At 36.5% G+C, this 15,398-nt stretch overlaps 1 protein-coding gene across 1 annotated transcript in view; it reads left to right on the top strand.

The window, feature by feature from the left end:
• Window positions 1–15,398, top strand: part of klf12a (Kruppel like factor 12a) — a 57,581-nt gene that overhangs the window by 18,947 nt on the left and 23,236 nt on the right. Inside the window, exon 2 of the mRNA XM_056458036.1 lies at window positions 13,000–13,081. Coding sequence (XP_056314011.1) covers window positions 13,016–13,081 — 66 coding nt within the window. The 5' untranslated portion in view covers window positions 13,000–13,015. The remainder of the gene's footprint in view (window positions 1–12,999; window positions 13,082–15,398) is intronic.

Here is a 15,398-nt window from a genome sequence, read left to right as displayed (position 1 = left end):
GTACTTTGTTAATCTACTTCAAATCCAAAAGGACAATTGTTGGATCAATTTGGTGTTCCATGTACGTGATAAATGACCATAGACATTTGACAGACTTTCCATTCGCAGACACAAAGACTTGACCTGCTGTCACCTGTATGGCAAGAGGCGAGTAGGTCCCACATGAGGTTAGTAAATACTAACCTATGCGCTTCTAGCAATGACAGATTTAAACAGAGGGGTTCCAGACTCTGCTCAAATCAATTGCAGATGTTTAAGTGAGCGTGTTCACTCCTGGTTCACTCTCTGAAGGCAAGTGGAAAATGCAGAAGCACTGATTTTCTGAACTAAATTTGAGGAATCTGCAGGAGACTTTCGGTAGTGTTTATTTTTTTAAACGCTGTGAAGAGCAGATGAATCTTCACACAAGGCATTGATTGTAAAGCTGAGAAAGAAGGCCATTTCACCCATGAAGAGCATTCAAGGATTTCATACATCAACATCTTGTCTGGAATGTTTATTATTGTAGTCTTAATGCCAGAATCTCTATACAACTACTGATGATAGATCTCCACTAGGTGTGTTAAATGGGCGGCCAAGAGGTCAGTTAGTTTGATCAAGAGTCCTTGGATGATCACTGACTCTGTGAACTCTCCAGCATCCATTTGTTGTAGTGTTTCATCAAAGCTTTTGGGCCACTTTTGACTTTCATTTAAGATTTTATAACTTTTTCATGTTCTTTGCTGTTGTACAGTTTTAAGTTAAAAAAATGTCAGCTTACGTCAATGAATCTGACTTGAAATATCAGGTTAAATTTTGTGAAACTTAAAAAGCTGAAATCTGATTAACCTATTAAAATAAGCTTTAATTTAATGTGGGTCTTTAGTAAATCCTGACAGTAGTGTTTTTAACTGACAAAAGAGGGTTTGGCCTGTGTGAACCCGTTGGTAATTATAGCCCTAAATAGATCAGAAATTAATATACAGTATAATTAATAAAACTGAAAATCAAAGAAATGAGTTTGAGTTTAAAATTGCTTTTTATTAACATGGCTTTTTTTTTTATAATTTGGATTGGATAACCATACAAAGACCTTCAAATGGCCTCAGAATTTATTTTTTAAAAAGTAATATAATATTTGTCTTGCCAGACAAATTAATTTTAAGATAATAAACAGGTGTGATTTTAATAAATTTCTTGACATGGTAAAATATTTTGATAACACATTAGTGTTGGGAAAACATTCAGAAATAACTTTTTTTGCCTCAAATTATTGATTAGTTGCTTTTTAATTATTAAAGTTAGTATGGTTAGGTGTGATTTAATAAAGGGATGTAAAATATAGTTAAGCAGAATAAGGCATGAAGGTGTTTTATAAGTACTAATAAAAAAGCCAGTATGTATAATAATAAGCAACTAGTTAAAGAACCCCTATTATGCATTTAAAAAGTCATATTTTGGTTTTGTGGGTCTTCAGCAACAGGCTGATATGCATGCAAGGTCAAAAAACACTTTCATTGTCTTATGATATGCATTTATTTTTACCTAATTATCCCAACAACTCCCATATGATTCGTTTAGCATTTAATTTTTCCCAAACCAAATGCTAATGCGATGCTAATCTGCTCTGATTGGGCCAATGACCCAGTTTGTTGTGATTGGACGATTGTGTTCTGAACGAGGCAGAGAGTATCGCCCACCTTGATTTATCAACAATTTTAAAGTAGTCAGAGTGCAGAGTGTATGTGTGAGCCCATTGCAGGACTGTATTAAAGCAATGCAGTTTAATACCAGCATATTGCTCTATTCTTAACCATGACACATTCAGTATTAATCCACACACTGGCAAAAGCTGAACTATTTTGAAACTTGACCGCCGCACGTGTGTAGGAACAGCTGATGGTGGCCATAGCAACTACAAATGGCAGAGGATCACAAGCTCCATAAAAAGAAAACAGCATGTGCCACATTTTTAATGGGTTTTAAATGTGATCTAAGAATATAAAGAGTTAACCAGATACACTACAAGCCACGTGGAGTGGTTACAAGGAATGAAACACAATTAAATACACATTTTGCAAGCTAGAGAAAACAAGGAGGCAACCATTTTAACTGCACTTACCTACCCTTGTGAAATGGAGGAAGGAACTGATCCATGAACTGTGTACTGTAAAATTCCTGTCAAGCTCGAACAAAGTCCCATACATCAATAGTCTTTTCTGATTATTTCTTTAACAAACTGCCAACGAATGCCCCGTTGTAAGCATGTAGATTGCTGAAGCACTCGTCAGAAAAATGACAGGAACACAGCACAAGGCTGGGGCTATATTGCTGAGGTATTTTTGCAAAAATAAACTTCAACCACTGACTCTTCACTACCTCATCTTTGGGTAGGGAAAAAAACACTAACTTTCCCTCACACTTCAGAGCAGAGCATCTTTGCGACATGATTCAACCAGGATCTGCTACCGTGTTTGTAGTCAGTGGTTTTAGTTTTCCCAGGTCTGTGCGTGCTACAAATAGGTGGGGCTTGAGTTCCATACCGATGCGGCTAAAGATTCATTACACTGACAATTCATTTAAACAATTCTGAGTTGACTCTTTTATAGATTAATCAATAGTTTTAAACATGGTGCACTTTCAGATTTAAACCTTAGCTGGATATTTCACTTCACTTTGAGCTGTGCTACACACTGCATGGAAGGTCATTTTCAAAAACCCATAATAGGGGCTCTTTAAAATTGAGAATTGTTCCACATACTAAATTGGCACCAAGTCCAATTATGGACTAATTTTCTCTGGCTGTTCATTATTTGCTTAGAACATTTTACTTAGTTAATATTTAACTTATTTTTTGAATTTCCAGTTATTATTTACTCCATCAATGGAAAAAATTGAATCTGAGTTTTTGAACAATTATATGAGTTATATGAATATAACCGTTAGTGGTTATCTTATTTGTTCTCAGAACAAACTGTGATATCGAAAAAATCATTTTATATGAATGATTCAGTCAGTGACTTAGTACTGTTTTCCACAACCCAAGCTCATTCTGAAAACCTACCGCTATATACATTTCTGGAGATCCCCAAATACGTTACAGGAGCTACGTTTTATTTATTTATTTTTTTTGCAGTTTTTGTTTTCACAAATCCCTCAGAGGCCGCTGTGTATGCTTTTCAGATATCAAATTTTTCTTGTGAGTGCCGCTGTCGACTGACTGTCTACTGACTGAATGACTGACTGACTGACTGACTGACCGATCAACTGACCAACCCTTCTTCCCAAAATTTAAACAATAGTGTTTTTAAAAGCACCAATTCATCCTCCCACGCAATTCCATAAACCCATCCGACAGTTTTCAAAAGCAATCCAGAAAAAGCCCTCACCTGATTTTTACCACGTTTTCAGATTTTACCATGTTCTTACCCTGTTATTTACTTTTTTATTTATTTTTTTTTTTTACTTCTGTTTTTGTCTTACTTGCTTTCTGGAACTGTACTTCGCCAGACTCAAACCCTGTTATCGTGATCAACTCCTCTCTGCATCTCAAGTCTGTCGACATATATGGCAAGCTAACTGGGCAAACTAGTTACAGTGGCAAAGCCGTCCATTTGGAAGTAAGCGGTCAGCTGGTAAGCATGAAAAGGAACAACGGCATACCGCCCCGTAGCATTCATTTTAAAGATGAAATGCAGCCATACGTAGCTCTGGCTACATAATTCGCGATCTCCAGAAGTGTATTTATGACTACGTTTTCAGAATGAGCCTGTGTTGGTTTTTCAGCCAACAGTATGTATGTAAAGTGTTTGTATGTATGTATCTTTCAAAACTTAGCACTTTTTGAGACCCACTAATGATTTAGTCGATCTCCTCAGAACAGAGACACTAATAGGTACAAAAAAGAACACTCTTACAGGCACCAAAAATGAGAGGCCATTATTTATGAGGCTACTTATTGGAATGACATGTTCAGATGAAACTGTTCAGAGATGTGCTGAACAAGAAGAGTCAGTTCAGAAGACTGCAATGTTTACATTAGTGGCCGCAACTGTTCCTGGCTTTGTCTTACTGCAAGGGTCTGGCCAATTAATTCTATAAACGCTGCTGTGCGTTCATAGTTGACTCAAATAATGTAACAGCACACCTCTCCAGCAATTCCTCACACTAGCACACACACACTCTTCTTCTTTTCTCTCTCTCTCTCTCACTTTTTCTCTCTTGGAGGTTTGACAATGTCCTGGCTCTATCCGACAGAAGTTGTCCTGCCAAGGAAAATGAGCTCTGTTGAAATGGAAAGTCTGAAGTCACTCAGGGCTTTTTGGCAAAAGACAATTACGCAAAGCAGGAGAATCCAGAAGAAGTCTGCATCTTGGGGATGGATCCAGAGCAGTGTCTTTGGATCTGCTCAATTTTTCAGCACATAGTTACTGAGATCAATTTAAAAAAGGAGAGGTCTGATCTTGGAGCTGTATCCCAGAGCTTTATGAGTACAGACCCAGATGTGTGTCTGTTATCTGTACAGGGGAGGAAGGAGAGAAGGGAAGAGTGGAGATGAGGGAGATGTTTGTACAGGGGATGTTCTGGGTGAGGTTTGAGCTTGGTTATCAGTATAGCCTGGCAGTGGGCAGGAAGCTGCTCTGACCCAAGGTCACATTCTGATGAAACTTGCCAACTTCCCTACAAAAATGTTGAGTCACCACTTTCTCTCTCAGTGAATTGTACCAAGGATGATTTTTGTTCGACTTTATCTGATTTGACAGCATTCTCAAAAAAGACATTGTGTCTAATCTTGGTCGACTATGATGTTAGTGTGTTGGTACAGTACACGCATAGGCCAAGACTTCAATAGCATACTAGTGTTAGCAGTGTATTAGCAGATTGTTAAGTTAGGTATAGTTTTATTGATAGGATTAAGCTGACATGTATCTGTGAAGTTACAGTACTTCTAGTTAACAGAATATCTGCTGGGGTCCATCCCAAAAAAAAGTGGTAGCTTATGCAAAGCAAACAGTCTTCTAATACTATAATGACTGCTAGTTTGGCATGTAGTTGCAGACTTACGTGTAGTTATCGGAATGTCTAAAGTGGACTCGAAATGAAGTGTTACCACGCATGGATTGATTGGTCTTACCTTATTTAAGTTGGATGTAGCTGGTCTGGTTTAATCAACTTTTATCTGGTTTGGTCTGGTTTTATTAACTGTTATCTGGTTTGGTCTGGTTTTATCAACTGTTATCTGGTTTGGTCTGGTTTTATCAACTGTTATATGGTTTGGTCTGGTTTTATCAACTGTTATCTGATTTGGTCTGGTTTTATCAACTTTTTTCTGGTTTTATCAACTTATATCTGGTTTAGTTTGGTTTTATCAACTTTTCTGGTTTGATCTGGTTTTATCAACTGTTATCTGGTTTGGTCTGGTTATATCAACTGTTATATAGTTTTGTTTTGTTTTATCAACTTTTATCTGGTTTGGTTTGGTTTTATCAACTTTTATCTGGTTTGGTCTGGTTTTATCAACTTTTATCTGGTTTGGTTTTGTTTTATCAACTTTTATCTGGTTTGGTTTTGTTTTATTAACTTTTATCTGGTTTGGTCTGGTTTTATCAACTTTTATCTGGTTTGGTCTGGTTTTATCAACTTTTATCTGGTTTGGTCTGGTTTTATCAATTTTTATCTGGTTTGGTCTGGTTTTTATAAACTTGTATTGACCAACTAAAAAAGTGCACAAGACCCTTTAAAAATCAGCCTTGTGAAAAATCTAGGCTTGCAGTCCAAATGAGTTCACACTGGGTAATTTTTACATTTATCCGATTTCACACTGAATGACTATCTGGGGTTGAATTCAGTTGCTGCTTGTTCATATTGCACAATGGATCGGCAACAGGAGGTTACAGTTTGCATGAATCTACTACAGAAAGAATCACCAATAACTCTTTGTCCCACAAATAAGAAATGGTGTTTAAAAAGTTATAAATAAGAAGCCATCAGCCTTTTGATTTATTTATTTATTCATTGTTGTTGTTGTTGGATTGCGATCCTGGGGTGATTCCTTTAGTTTAGCAACACAGCAGTTGTGTCAGTTTAGAGCAAATCTTCTGACATCTGACCTGGAGGATGCACTGGTTAAACTGAACTGTCTTTGAAACTGAACTGACTGAACTCTGAAGACAGCGTTTAATTCAAAAATGGTGGCTTTTTCGGATCACAGTTGAGAATACTAACTACTCAAGGCCGCTATGGATATACTGATGCCACTTTGCACTGCATAGTTGCGCAAAAAGACCTTTTTTGCACTCATGTACATTAAAAATGAATACAGGTTGCGACTGATTGCAGACAATGATCTCCGAGTGGTGCTCTTCAAAATTAAACAAAGAATGAACTTGCTGTACTCCACGCATTGTGCCCACCCATCTCATTAGGTGATGTTAATGTTGGAATAAAATAATATATTTGTTTGTTACACTGTTGTGTTCTATTTTGTTGTCAATATGCTTGTGTTTGGATATGCGTATTGTCGTGGGTGTGTTGTTTTGTACAACAATTGTATATTTATAGCCACCTTCAAGGATAGTAGGGTCACAAGTCACTGGAGTTTTTGGGGTTTGTTTTGGCTTTGGCAAAGCATTCTGAGACAGAAATGTCCTCTAGATGTGCAGCATAATGTTGGTGCTTACCTTTTGGAAAAGCCTTTGTCGCAAGAGTGACACAATAAAAAGTGTCTTTGTAGGCAGCTCATTAGAACAACTGGAAATCTATATCCATTTAATGAGAATTCATCTCAGAATTCAGACCAGGATAATAATCTTCATGAACAGTGTGTAATGGAAACAGGTGGTAGTCAGCACGAGTCACATGTGCACCATCACTTTAAAGTATTGACACTTTGCTTGCAGAACAGCCACTGGCACTGCACCCTCTACCTCCATCTTCCTCTGAAGGTCTACATTCCCTCCAGGAGCCTCTGATTAGTGAGTGAGTGCGGCCTTGGGACTATCGCAGAGAGGCAATAAGTCCCTATAAAGAACCTTTTATTTCAATGTTCCATGCTGATGACAAGACTTTAGATTCACTAGTGTCATTCAAACAATAACTAAAAACCATCTCGGACTTGAATCCCCATCCCTGTGGACAAACCCCCACTTCTCTCCCTCACCTCACCACACAACAACCGTTATCATGGTGGGTGTGCCTCAGTGAGTGGGTTTGTCAAACCACCTGTAGAAAACGTTCATCTCTCTGACACTTTAACCCACATTTGCACCAGATATGTTCTTACAATCACTACAATGTGCATTTATAAAGTATGCTACACACAGGTGACTGGGCTTGACATTATTGGAATGTCTAAAGTAGACTCGAAATAAAGTGTTACCACACATGGATTGATTGGTCTTATCTTATTTAAGATGCAGGTTGTTGGTCAGGTTTTATAAAATTTTATCTGTTTTGGTCTGCTTTTGTCAACTTATATCTGGTTTGGTCAACTGGCTATGAAACCTGACCAGTCATGTCTGTTTGACCAACCAAAAAGTGTGCAAGAACCTTCTAAAATCCAGGCTTGCAGTCCAACGGAATTCACACTGCACAATTTTCAAATTTGTCGGATCACAGTTGTTGGATTACAGTCATTCAAACAACAAATAATAACCCATCTCGGACTTGAACCCCTGGACACAACCCCCTCGTCTCTCCCCCACCTCACCACACATCAACCATTATCACTTGTGAATGTTCCTCACGTGAGTGGGTTTAACAAACCACCTGTAGAAAACAAACTCTTTCATCTCTCTGACACTTTAGCCGACTCTTGCATCAGTGTTTCTCATTTGCACCGGATATGTTCTTACAAACACTACAATGTGCATTTATAAAGTATGCTACACACAGGTGAGTGGGCTTGACATTATTGGAATGTCTAAAGTAGACTCGAAATAAAGTGTTACCACACATAGATTGATTGGTCTTATCTTATTTAAGATGGATGTAGTTGGTCAGGTTTTATCAACTTTTATCTGGTTTGGTCTGCTTTAGTCAACTTAAATCTGGTTTGGTCAACTGGCTATGAGACCTGACCAGTCATGTCCACTTGATCAACCAAAAAAGTGTGCAAGAACCTTTTAAAATCCAGGCTTGCAGTCCAACCAATTTTAGACTGCACATTTTCCAATTTGTCGGATGACAGTTGTCAGATGACAGTCATTCAAACAACAATTAAAAACCCATCTCGGGCTTGAACCCCTGTGGACAAATCCCCCCCCCCACCTCACCACACAACGACCATATTAATTGTAAATGTTCCTCACATAGGTGAGTGGGTTTGACAAACCACCTGTAGAAAACAAACTTTTTCATCTCTCTTACACTTTTGCCGACACTTGCATCAGTGTTGCACATTTGCACTGGATATGTTCTTACAATCACTACAATGTGCTTTTATGGAGTGTGCTACACACAGGTGAGTGGGCTTAACAAACCGCACTTCTCTTGACAAACTCTTCTCTCTCCCCACTCCCCACTCCTAACTCTAGCACTTAATTTTCTGAGCTCAAACAGTTCTTTTATATAATTAGCACGTCTTGTGTATGTTGCCTCTTGTTGAATCACTGAATGCTTTCTAAATTGTAAGTTGCTTTAGACAAAAGCGTCTGCTAAATGACTAAATGTAAATGTAAGTAGAGAATCTCACTCATAAGCAGTTGTCTTCAATTTGATGCTTTTAAATTGGGTTTGGACATTCGCTTTATTAAAAAAACAAGGTATACATGAATACAAGGCACACATTTGAAAGCATGGATTTTAAGTGGGCACAGCTCTTCAGACCCCACCCGTTTCCTCCAACATCCTGTGTGCCAGGGATTACAGTCATTCACACACACACAGAGAGAGAGAGAGAGAGAGAGGGGTAAACTAACCAGGTCAACAGAAGCCAAAACAGTCAGCAGTTTCCAGTCTCTAATGAATCTGCAAGCACTGCAGTAGCAGGAAGAAATCAGGTGATTTCCAGATATAATCCACCTTCTCTATTTATCAGTGCAGTGGAGTTATGAGACAGGACTAACCTCATGACCTCCAATAACCAAGGGAGCATTCAGACTTATGCAACACTTCCGAATAGACTTTTATGCAAGTTTCTGAGGGCACAGTTGCCAAGGTTTCAGTTCTTTAGTGCTAGTTTTGATGAAAAGTCATAAAGTAAGAAAGAAAGTGGGATCAGAACAATTACATGTGATTAAGGTCAATGACCAATAAGCTAATAAGAGTATACCTGATAAAGTACAGCTTGTTTTATTTGCAAATATGTTTGTGTTTGTTTCATACAGTATATTATATTTTAAGAGATGTTTTACGAATGCACCACTGATCAAAAGCTTTTTTATAGCATATATCATGAAATATTAAATTTATTAAGATGTTTGGAGTCTAAACATGTTGTTTTAGTGTTCAAACTGACCGTACTTTGTCATAATTATTATGTTGGCCAAATAAAGCCATGATTTACATGATTTAATCAAGACTAAAATTTAAAAAAATAAAGCGACTCTAACTCATTCTAGAGCTTTTGAAGCCTGACCTGACCTTTTTGAAGCCTGACCTGTCTGTCAGATAGTTATTTGACTGCATAAAAGTGTCTCTAGTCTACACCAAAGTTTCTCTTGACAAGCTAATATTTAAAGAAACTTGAGGTTTACAAGAGTCCTTTCTTACTATTTACTTTTACTTCTTTTTTTCCTGCATATTTGCTGCACCATTTTTCAAATATTAATAATATTATGAAAAAGTCATAGTAAAATTAAGAGAACATGTCGAATCATTTTATGTTTTTTTTAAAATTGATATTATTTTATTTTAATGCAACCCTTTTCCGGATTATTGTTTGGAAAGTTATATCGTCCTGCCATTATGAACTCAAAAATAACAAAATAAAAATTATTTTAGAATTTAAAAACCTCATTGAAGAGAATAAAATGAATATCAAGTAACTGACCTATTAATTTGCAGGAGATTATTCAATTTATTATGGCAGTGCAGCAGCAGGGAATCAGTAGTATTTGTTAGAGTGATTCTAGTGGATGTAACAGCTTGTCCATTTGAATTCTAGTCATTTGTGCAAGTGTAAACGGTTCACACCTCCCATTTTCCTGCTGTCTGGAATTTGGAAACTATTTGTTGCAGTTAGAACATTTCATTCATTTACTATTAGCATGGTTTCAGTTTTTGGTCCCATTTTATTTTACATGGATTAAACTATTATGTGCTTACATTTAAATTAAGCAATAGGTATATTATATACATACATAGTTTTACATTATACTTAAATATAAAAAAACATATGCATGGAATTACATATAATTCAATCATTTATTTTTCTTCGGCTTAGTCCCTTTATTTATCAGGGGTTGCCACAGCTGAATGAACAGCCAACTTATCCAGCATATGCTTTACACAGCGGATGCCCTTCCAGCTGCAACCCAGCACTGGAAAACACTCATAAACTCTTGCATTCACACACATACACTACGGCCTATTTAGTGTAATCAATTCTACTATAGCGCATGTCTATAGACTGTGGGGGAAAATAGAAACCCACGCAAACATATGCAAGAATATGCAATGTGGTCAAATCTGAAAAGGTGGTAAAAATCAGGGGGCTTTTCTTTCTCTGGATTGCTTTTCAAAACACTGCGGTTGGATTTACAGAAGGGGGTGGGTGGGTCAATTGGTGCTTTTTGCTGGCAGCTAGCTCTCTGCAACTATCACATGGTCGCCCACTGAAGCTAAGCAGGGCTGCGCCCGGTCAGTACCTGGATGGGAGACCACATTGGAAAGCTAGGTTGCTGCTGGATGTGGTGTTAGTGAGGCCAACAGGGGGCGCTCAACCTGCAGTCTGTGTGGGTCCTAACGCCCCAGTATATTGATGGAGATATACTGCTCAGTGAGTGCTGTCTTTCAGATGAGACGTTAAAGCAAGGTCCTGACTTTCTGTGGTCGTTAAAAAATTTGCCCACTGGCCATTGTCCATCATGGCCTCCTAACCATCCCCATATCATAATTGGCTTCATCACTCTTTCTCCTCTCCACCAATCAGCTGGTGTGTGGTGTGCTGTCTGGCGCAATATGGCTGCCGCCGCGTCATCCAGGGGAATACTGCACACTGGTGGTGGATGAGGAGATTCTCCCCATTATGTAAAGCGCTTTGAGTGTCCAGAAAAGCACGATTTAAATGTAAGGAATAATTTTTATTCTTATTATTATATTATTCAAAATACTTTTGGTTTTGTTTAGAGAAGGGGTAGGGTGAGGGGATCAGATGGTTGGTCAGTCAGTCAGTCAACTACTCTTACGTGAGAAGAGCAGGTGTGTATGGCACTCGCGAGAGAAATTCGAGATCTGAAAATGCGTACATATCGGCCTCTGGTGGATTCGTAAAAACAAAAACTGCATGTTTTGCTCTCTCCAGAAATGTATATAGAGCTACGTTTTCAGAATGAGCCTGGTTTGGAATAGAACCAACCGCTTGACATCAGACACAGCAATATTCCAAGATGGCAACACCCTTGTGCTAAAGCTATTGTAAAACATTCCTTTTTCTTCAAAATGGTTACATGAATCGAATTTGTAATATATATTTTCATTACAGTGGAAATCGATTTACAAAATAATGTAAACTTGACTCACTGCTTCACTTCCAATTCTAATTCCTTCATGGTGTCCCAACACAAATCGATTGCAATGTATGGAGGATGAGGGAGCTCTCAGATTTCATCCAAAATATCTTCATTTTGTGAACAAACTTCAAGGACATGCACTGCAAAAAAATGCTTTTCTTAGATTTATTTTTAATTAATTTTAATTATTTTAGATTCTTCTTTCTAGTCCAAATATCTAAAAATTCTTATATCAAGAAGCATTTTTTAGGCAAGCAAAACATATTGTCTTGTTTACAGAAATAATATGCCAATATCAAGTGTTTTCCCCTAAAACAAGCAAAATAATCTTGTTTTTCCTTTTGACATCAGATTATTTTGCTTAGCCCATTGGCAGATTATTTAGCTTGTTTTAAGGAAAAACTCACTTAATTTTGGCAAATTATTTCTTAAAACAAGACAATAAACGATGCTTGTCTAGAAAATGATTCTTCATTTAAGAATGTTTTATATATTTGGACTAGAAACAAGACAAAAATATTAAGAAAATCTTTTTTGCAGTGTGAGGATGTGTAGTTATTGACAGAATTAGCATTTTATGAGAATATATCCCTTTAATTTAAAGAAAATGTATTTTTTATTTATTTATTGACAACTTGTCCAAGGGCTTCCGCTGCGTAAAACATGTGCTGGATAAGTTGGCGGTTCATAACGCTGTGGCGACCCCAGATTAATAAAGGGACTAAGCCGAAAAGAAAATAAATGAATGAAGGAATTTTGTCCATCAAAAAGTGTAAATTCTACTGTATAATCCTCCCTTCTTTACTAAAAGTACATATGTTTAATGACATCCTAACTGAATATGACACATGGGCAATGCCAATGCAGTTATGTATCAGAACATTCCACACTGAGTCATGGATGGCTTGCCAGATGTCATAATTCAAGATTGTTGATTTAAAAGGATCTAAAACAAGACTCACTGGCAAAATACGAGTCAGTTGTTGTCAAGTTGACATGCTCACAAAGGGAGATGTGAACATAACTTTCTGAATGATAAGAAACAAATGATTTTTCGAAAGTCTATGCATCTGATCTTCATAAGCACGACTATAAAATTCTTCACTTAGTAGTAATAGTAAACACTTCTCAGAATGATATATTAATTCTTATTAAACCATCTGGCGTGCTCTCTGACATGTGTTTATTGTTATCCTCGCACAGTCTATCTATTGGACTGACATGAAGCATAACTCCTATATGATCTGTAAGACTAATCCAAGGCTGAAAGATTTTTACTATGTCGTGTCATCACAGATATACAAATAAAATACATTAAATAACATTTTCTTTCTTCCATCCCTCACAGGAGCAGCGCTATCAGTATGTTGATGCTGGATGGGATGCCAGCCCTGCAAGTTAAAATCAATCCTGCAGAGTCACAGAGACGGGTAAGAGGTCAAACATATGCCACACAGGTGTTGTCTTTTAAAACTCAAGATGGTATTTGATAATCAATATCAGTTATACAGTCTGGAACAGTGAGAAGGCAAGCGAAGGAATGATGCAATCTGTACATTACACAAAGCCTCAAAAGAATTATTTTTTAATTCATTAAAGGATCAAATGTAATTTATTCTTATATAATTTGATATGTAAATAAGCCTACATTGAGTACAGCTAATTATGGTGGAATGCAAATGCTTATTTCCTCTCTAGCTTAGATTGTGTGTCCTCACAGCAATTACAAACAATAATAGGCTGCTTGATTCAGCTTAATTATTATGATTGTGTAAACACTGCCACGATAAGCTTATTCACTCATGCAAGGCTGAAAAATAAACGTGGTTATGGTTTTGTGTTTACACTGTAAAAGAATCCTGGTTGCATTAAATGTTAAAGCTGAATCAAATTAACCTTATCAGTCCATTGAACTTATATTATGTCAAACTGACTTAAAACAGCTTGCGTAACTAATTAAATTAAGTTAGAACATGATTAACTTAGTTTAATACGTTACAATGAACCAAAAACATATGCTCTCATCTAATTGATCCAATACAATCTCACGGCAATTCGTAACTTTTTTGATTTAGTGGCTAATTCGTATGAATTCGTACAATCAAATTTGTACAATTTAGTACGATTTGCTCATCGCCCAATGACGGATGAGTTTAGGGGTGGGGTTGAGTGCCACGCCTTTTTTTAAATCGTACATTTTCATACGACTGAACCCGTAGCCACTAAGCTGACAAAATTTAAAATACTTACGTTTTCTGGTGAGATCAGGCTGAATTGATCATGTCATTCTTACAGTGTAGGAATTAATAAGAGCATGCAAGCTGCAGAGAGATACAAAGGAGTGTTTGTTGATCTTAGTTTAAATGTTGCTTTTATATGGCTCAGATGCATGCAGATGAGCTAAACAATCAAATGAATGCCATGAATACTAAAAAAAGAAATTAATAAAATTAGCAGTTCTGAATCAGTCATTGTTTTTTCAGCTTCACATCCTTCCATTCCTGTTAGGCTTAAGTATTTTTTAATTAAAACCTGAGATGTTTCTGTTCTCCCCAAAAAAAGTTTGGGTTGAAGAAAGTCCAGGTAAATCTGGAAGTCTTGTGAAAAAAAAATATGATCACTTTACTTTATATAATGAATAGCTTTATACAGTTAAAGTCAGAGTTATTAGCCCCCTTGTTTATTTTTTCCCCAAATCTCTGTTTAGCGGAGATATTTTTTCTAACATATTCCTAAACATAATAGTTTTAATAACTCATCTCTAATAACTGATTTGTTTTATCTTTGCCATGATGACAGTAAATAATATTTGACTAGATATTTTTCAAGACATTTCTATACAGCTTAAAGTGACTTTTAAAGGCTTAACTAGGTTAATTAGGTTAACTAGGCAGGTTAGGGTAATTAGGCAAGTTATTGTGGCCATTAAAAAAAAATTAGCTTAAAGGGGCTAATAAGTTTGACCTTGAAATGGTTCTTAAAAATTAAAAACTGCTTTTATTCTAGCCGAAATAAAACAAGAATATAATCAGACATACTGTGAAAATTTCCTTGCTCTGTTAAACATCATTTGGGAAATATTTATAAAACAAAAAAAATTCAAAGGTGGGCTAATAATTCTGACTTTAACTGTATATAAACACATACAAAAAGCACATCATGTGGTAAATGTAACAAAAGGTTTATGGGTTTGGAACAAAATAAAGGCAAGTGTAAATCATACAAGAATGATTTTTTGGCTCAATTTTTCCTATATTGATCCACCCAAAATAGGTTTAATTATCCTTACGCAAAATGCCTGTGAGGGCCTTAACTATTGCAAAAGCAATCTTTGTTTAAATTGAGATTTATACTTAACATAAAAGGTGAATAAAGCTTTCACCTTGATGTATAACTTATTACAGAGATGCCCAAACTAGGGCCTGCCATCCCATCTGAGAAGAGAGGGAGAATGATGAGGATGGTTTTGAGAATGTCAATTTATATTTAATGCTGCCCTTTTTGCTTGTTTGTTTTATTGTTAAACGCTAACTGACATTAAATGTTTCAATTAAATAGTGTAAATTAAATCACCTGACAATGCATAGACTTTTGTAAGCAAATCAAGTCAAAGACAGATTCTGCTTGACATGTGCATACAGCATTGAACTTCACTGTGTTTTAAATGCGACTGTTTGCTTTATTGCAAAAAGTTATCATTTAAACAGTTATACTGCATTAGTTAATACGATTGAAAATGATATGTTC

The sequence above is a fragment of the Danio aesculapii genome, chromosome 1 (assembly GCF_903798145.1).
Source record: "Danio aesculapii chromosome 1, fDanAes4.1, whole genome shotgun sequence".
Lineage (NCBI taxonomy): Eukaryota > Metazoa > Chordata > Actinopteri > Cypriniformes > Danionidae > Danio > Danio aesculapii.
Note: the sequence above shows the minus strand (reverse complement) of the source record. Positions and strands in the feature narration are given on the sequence as shown.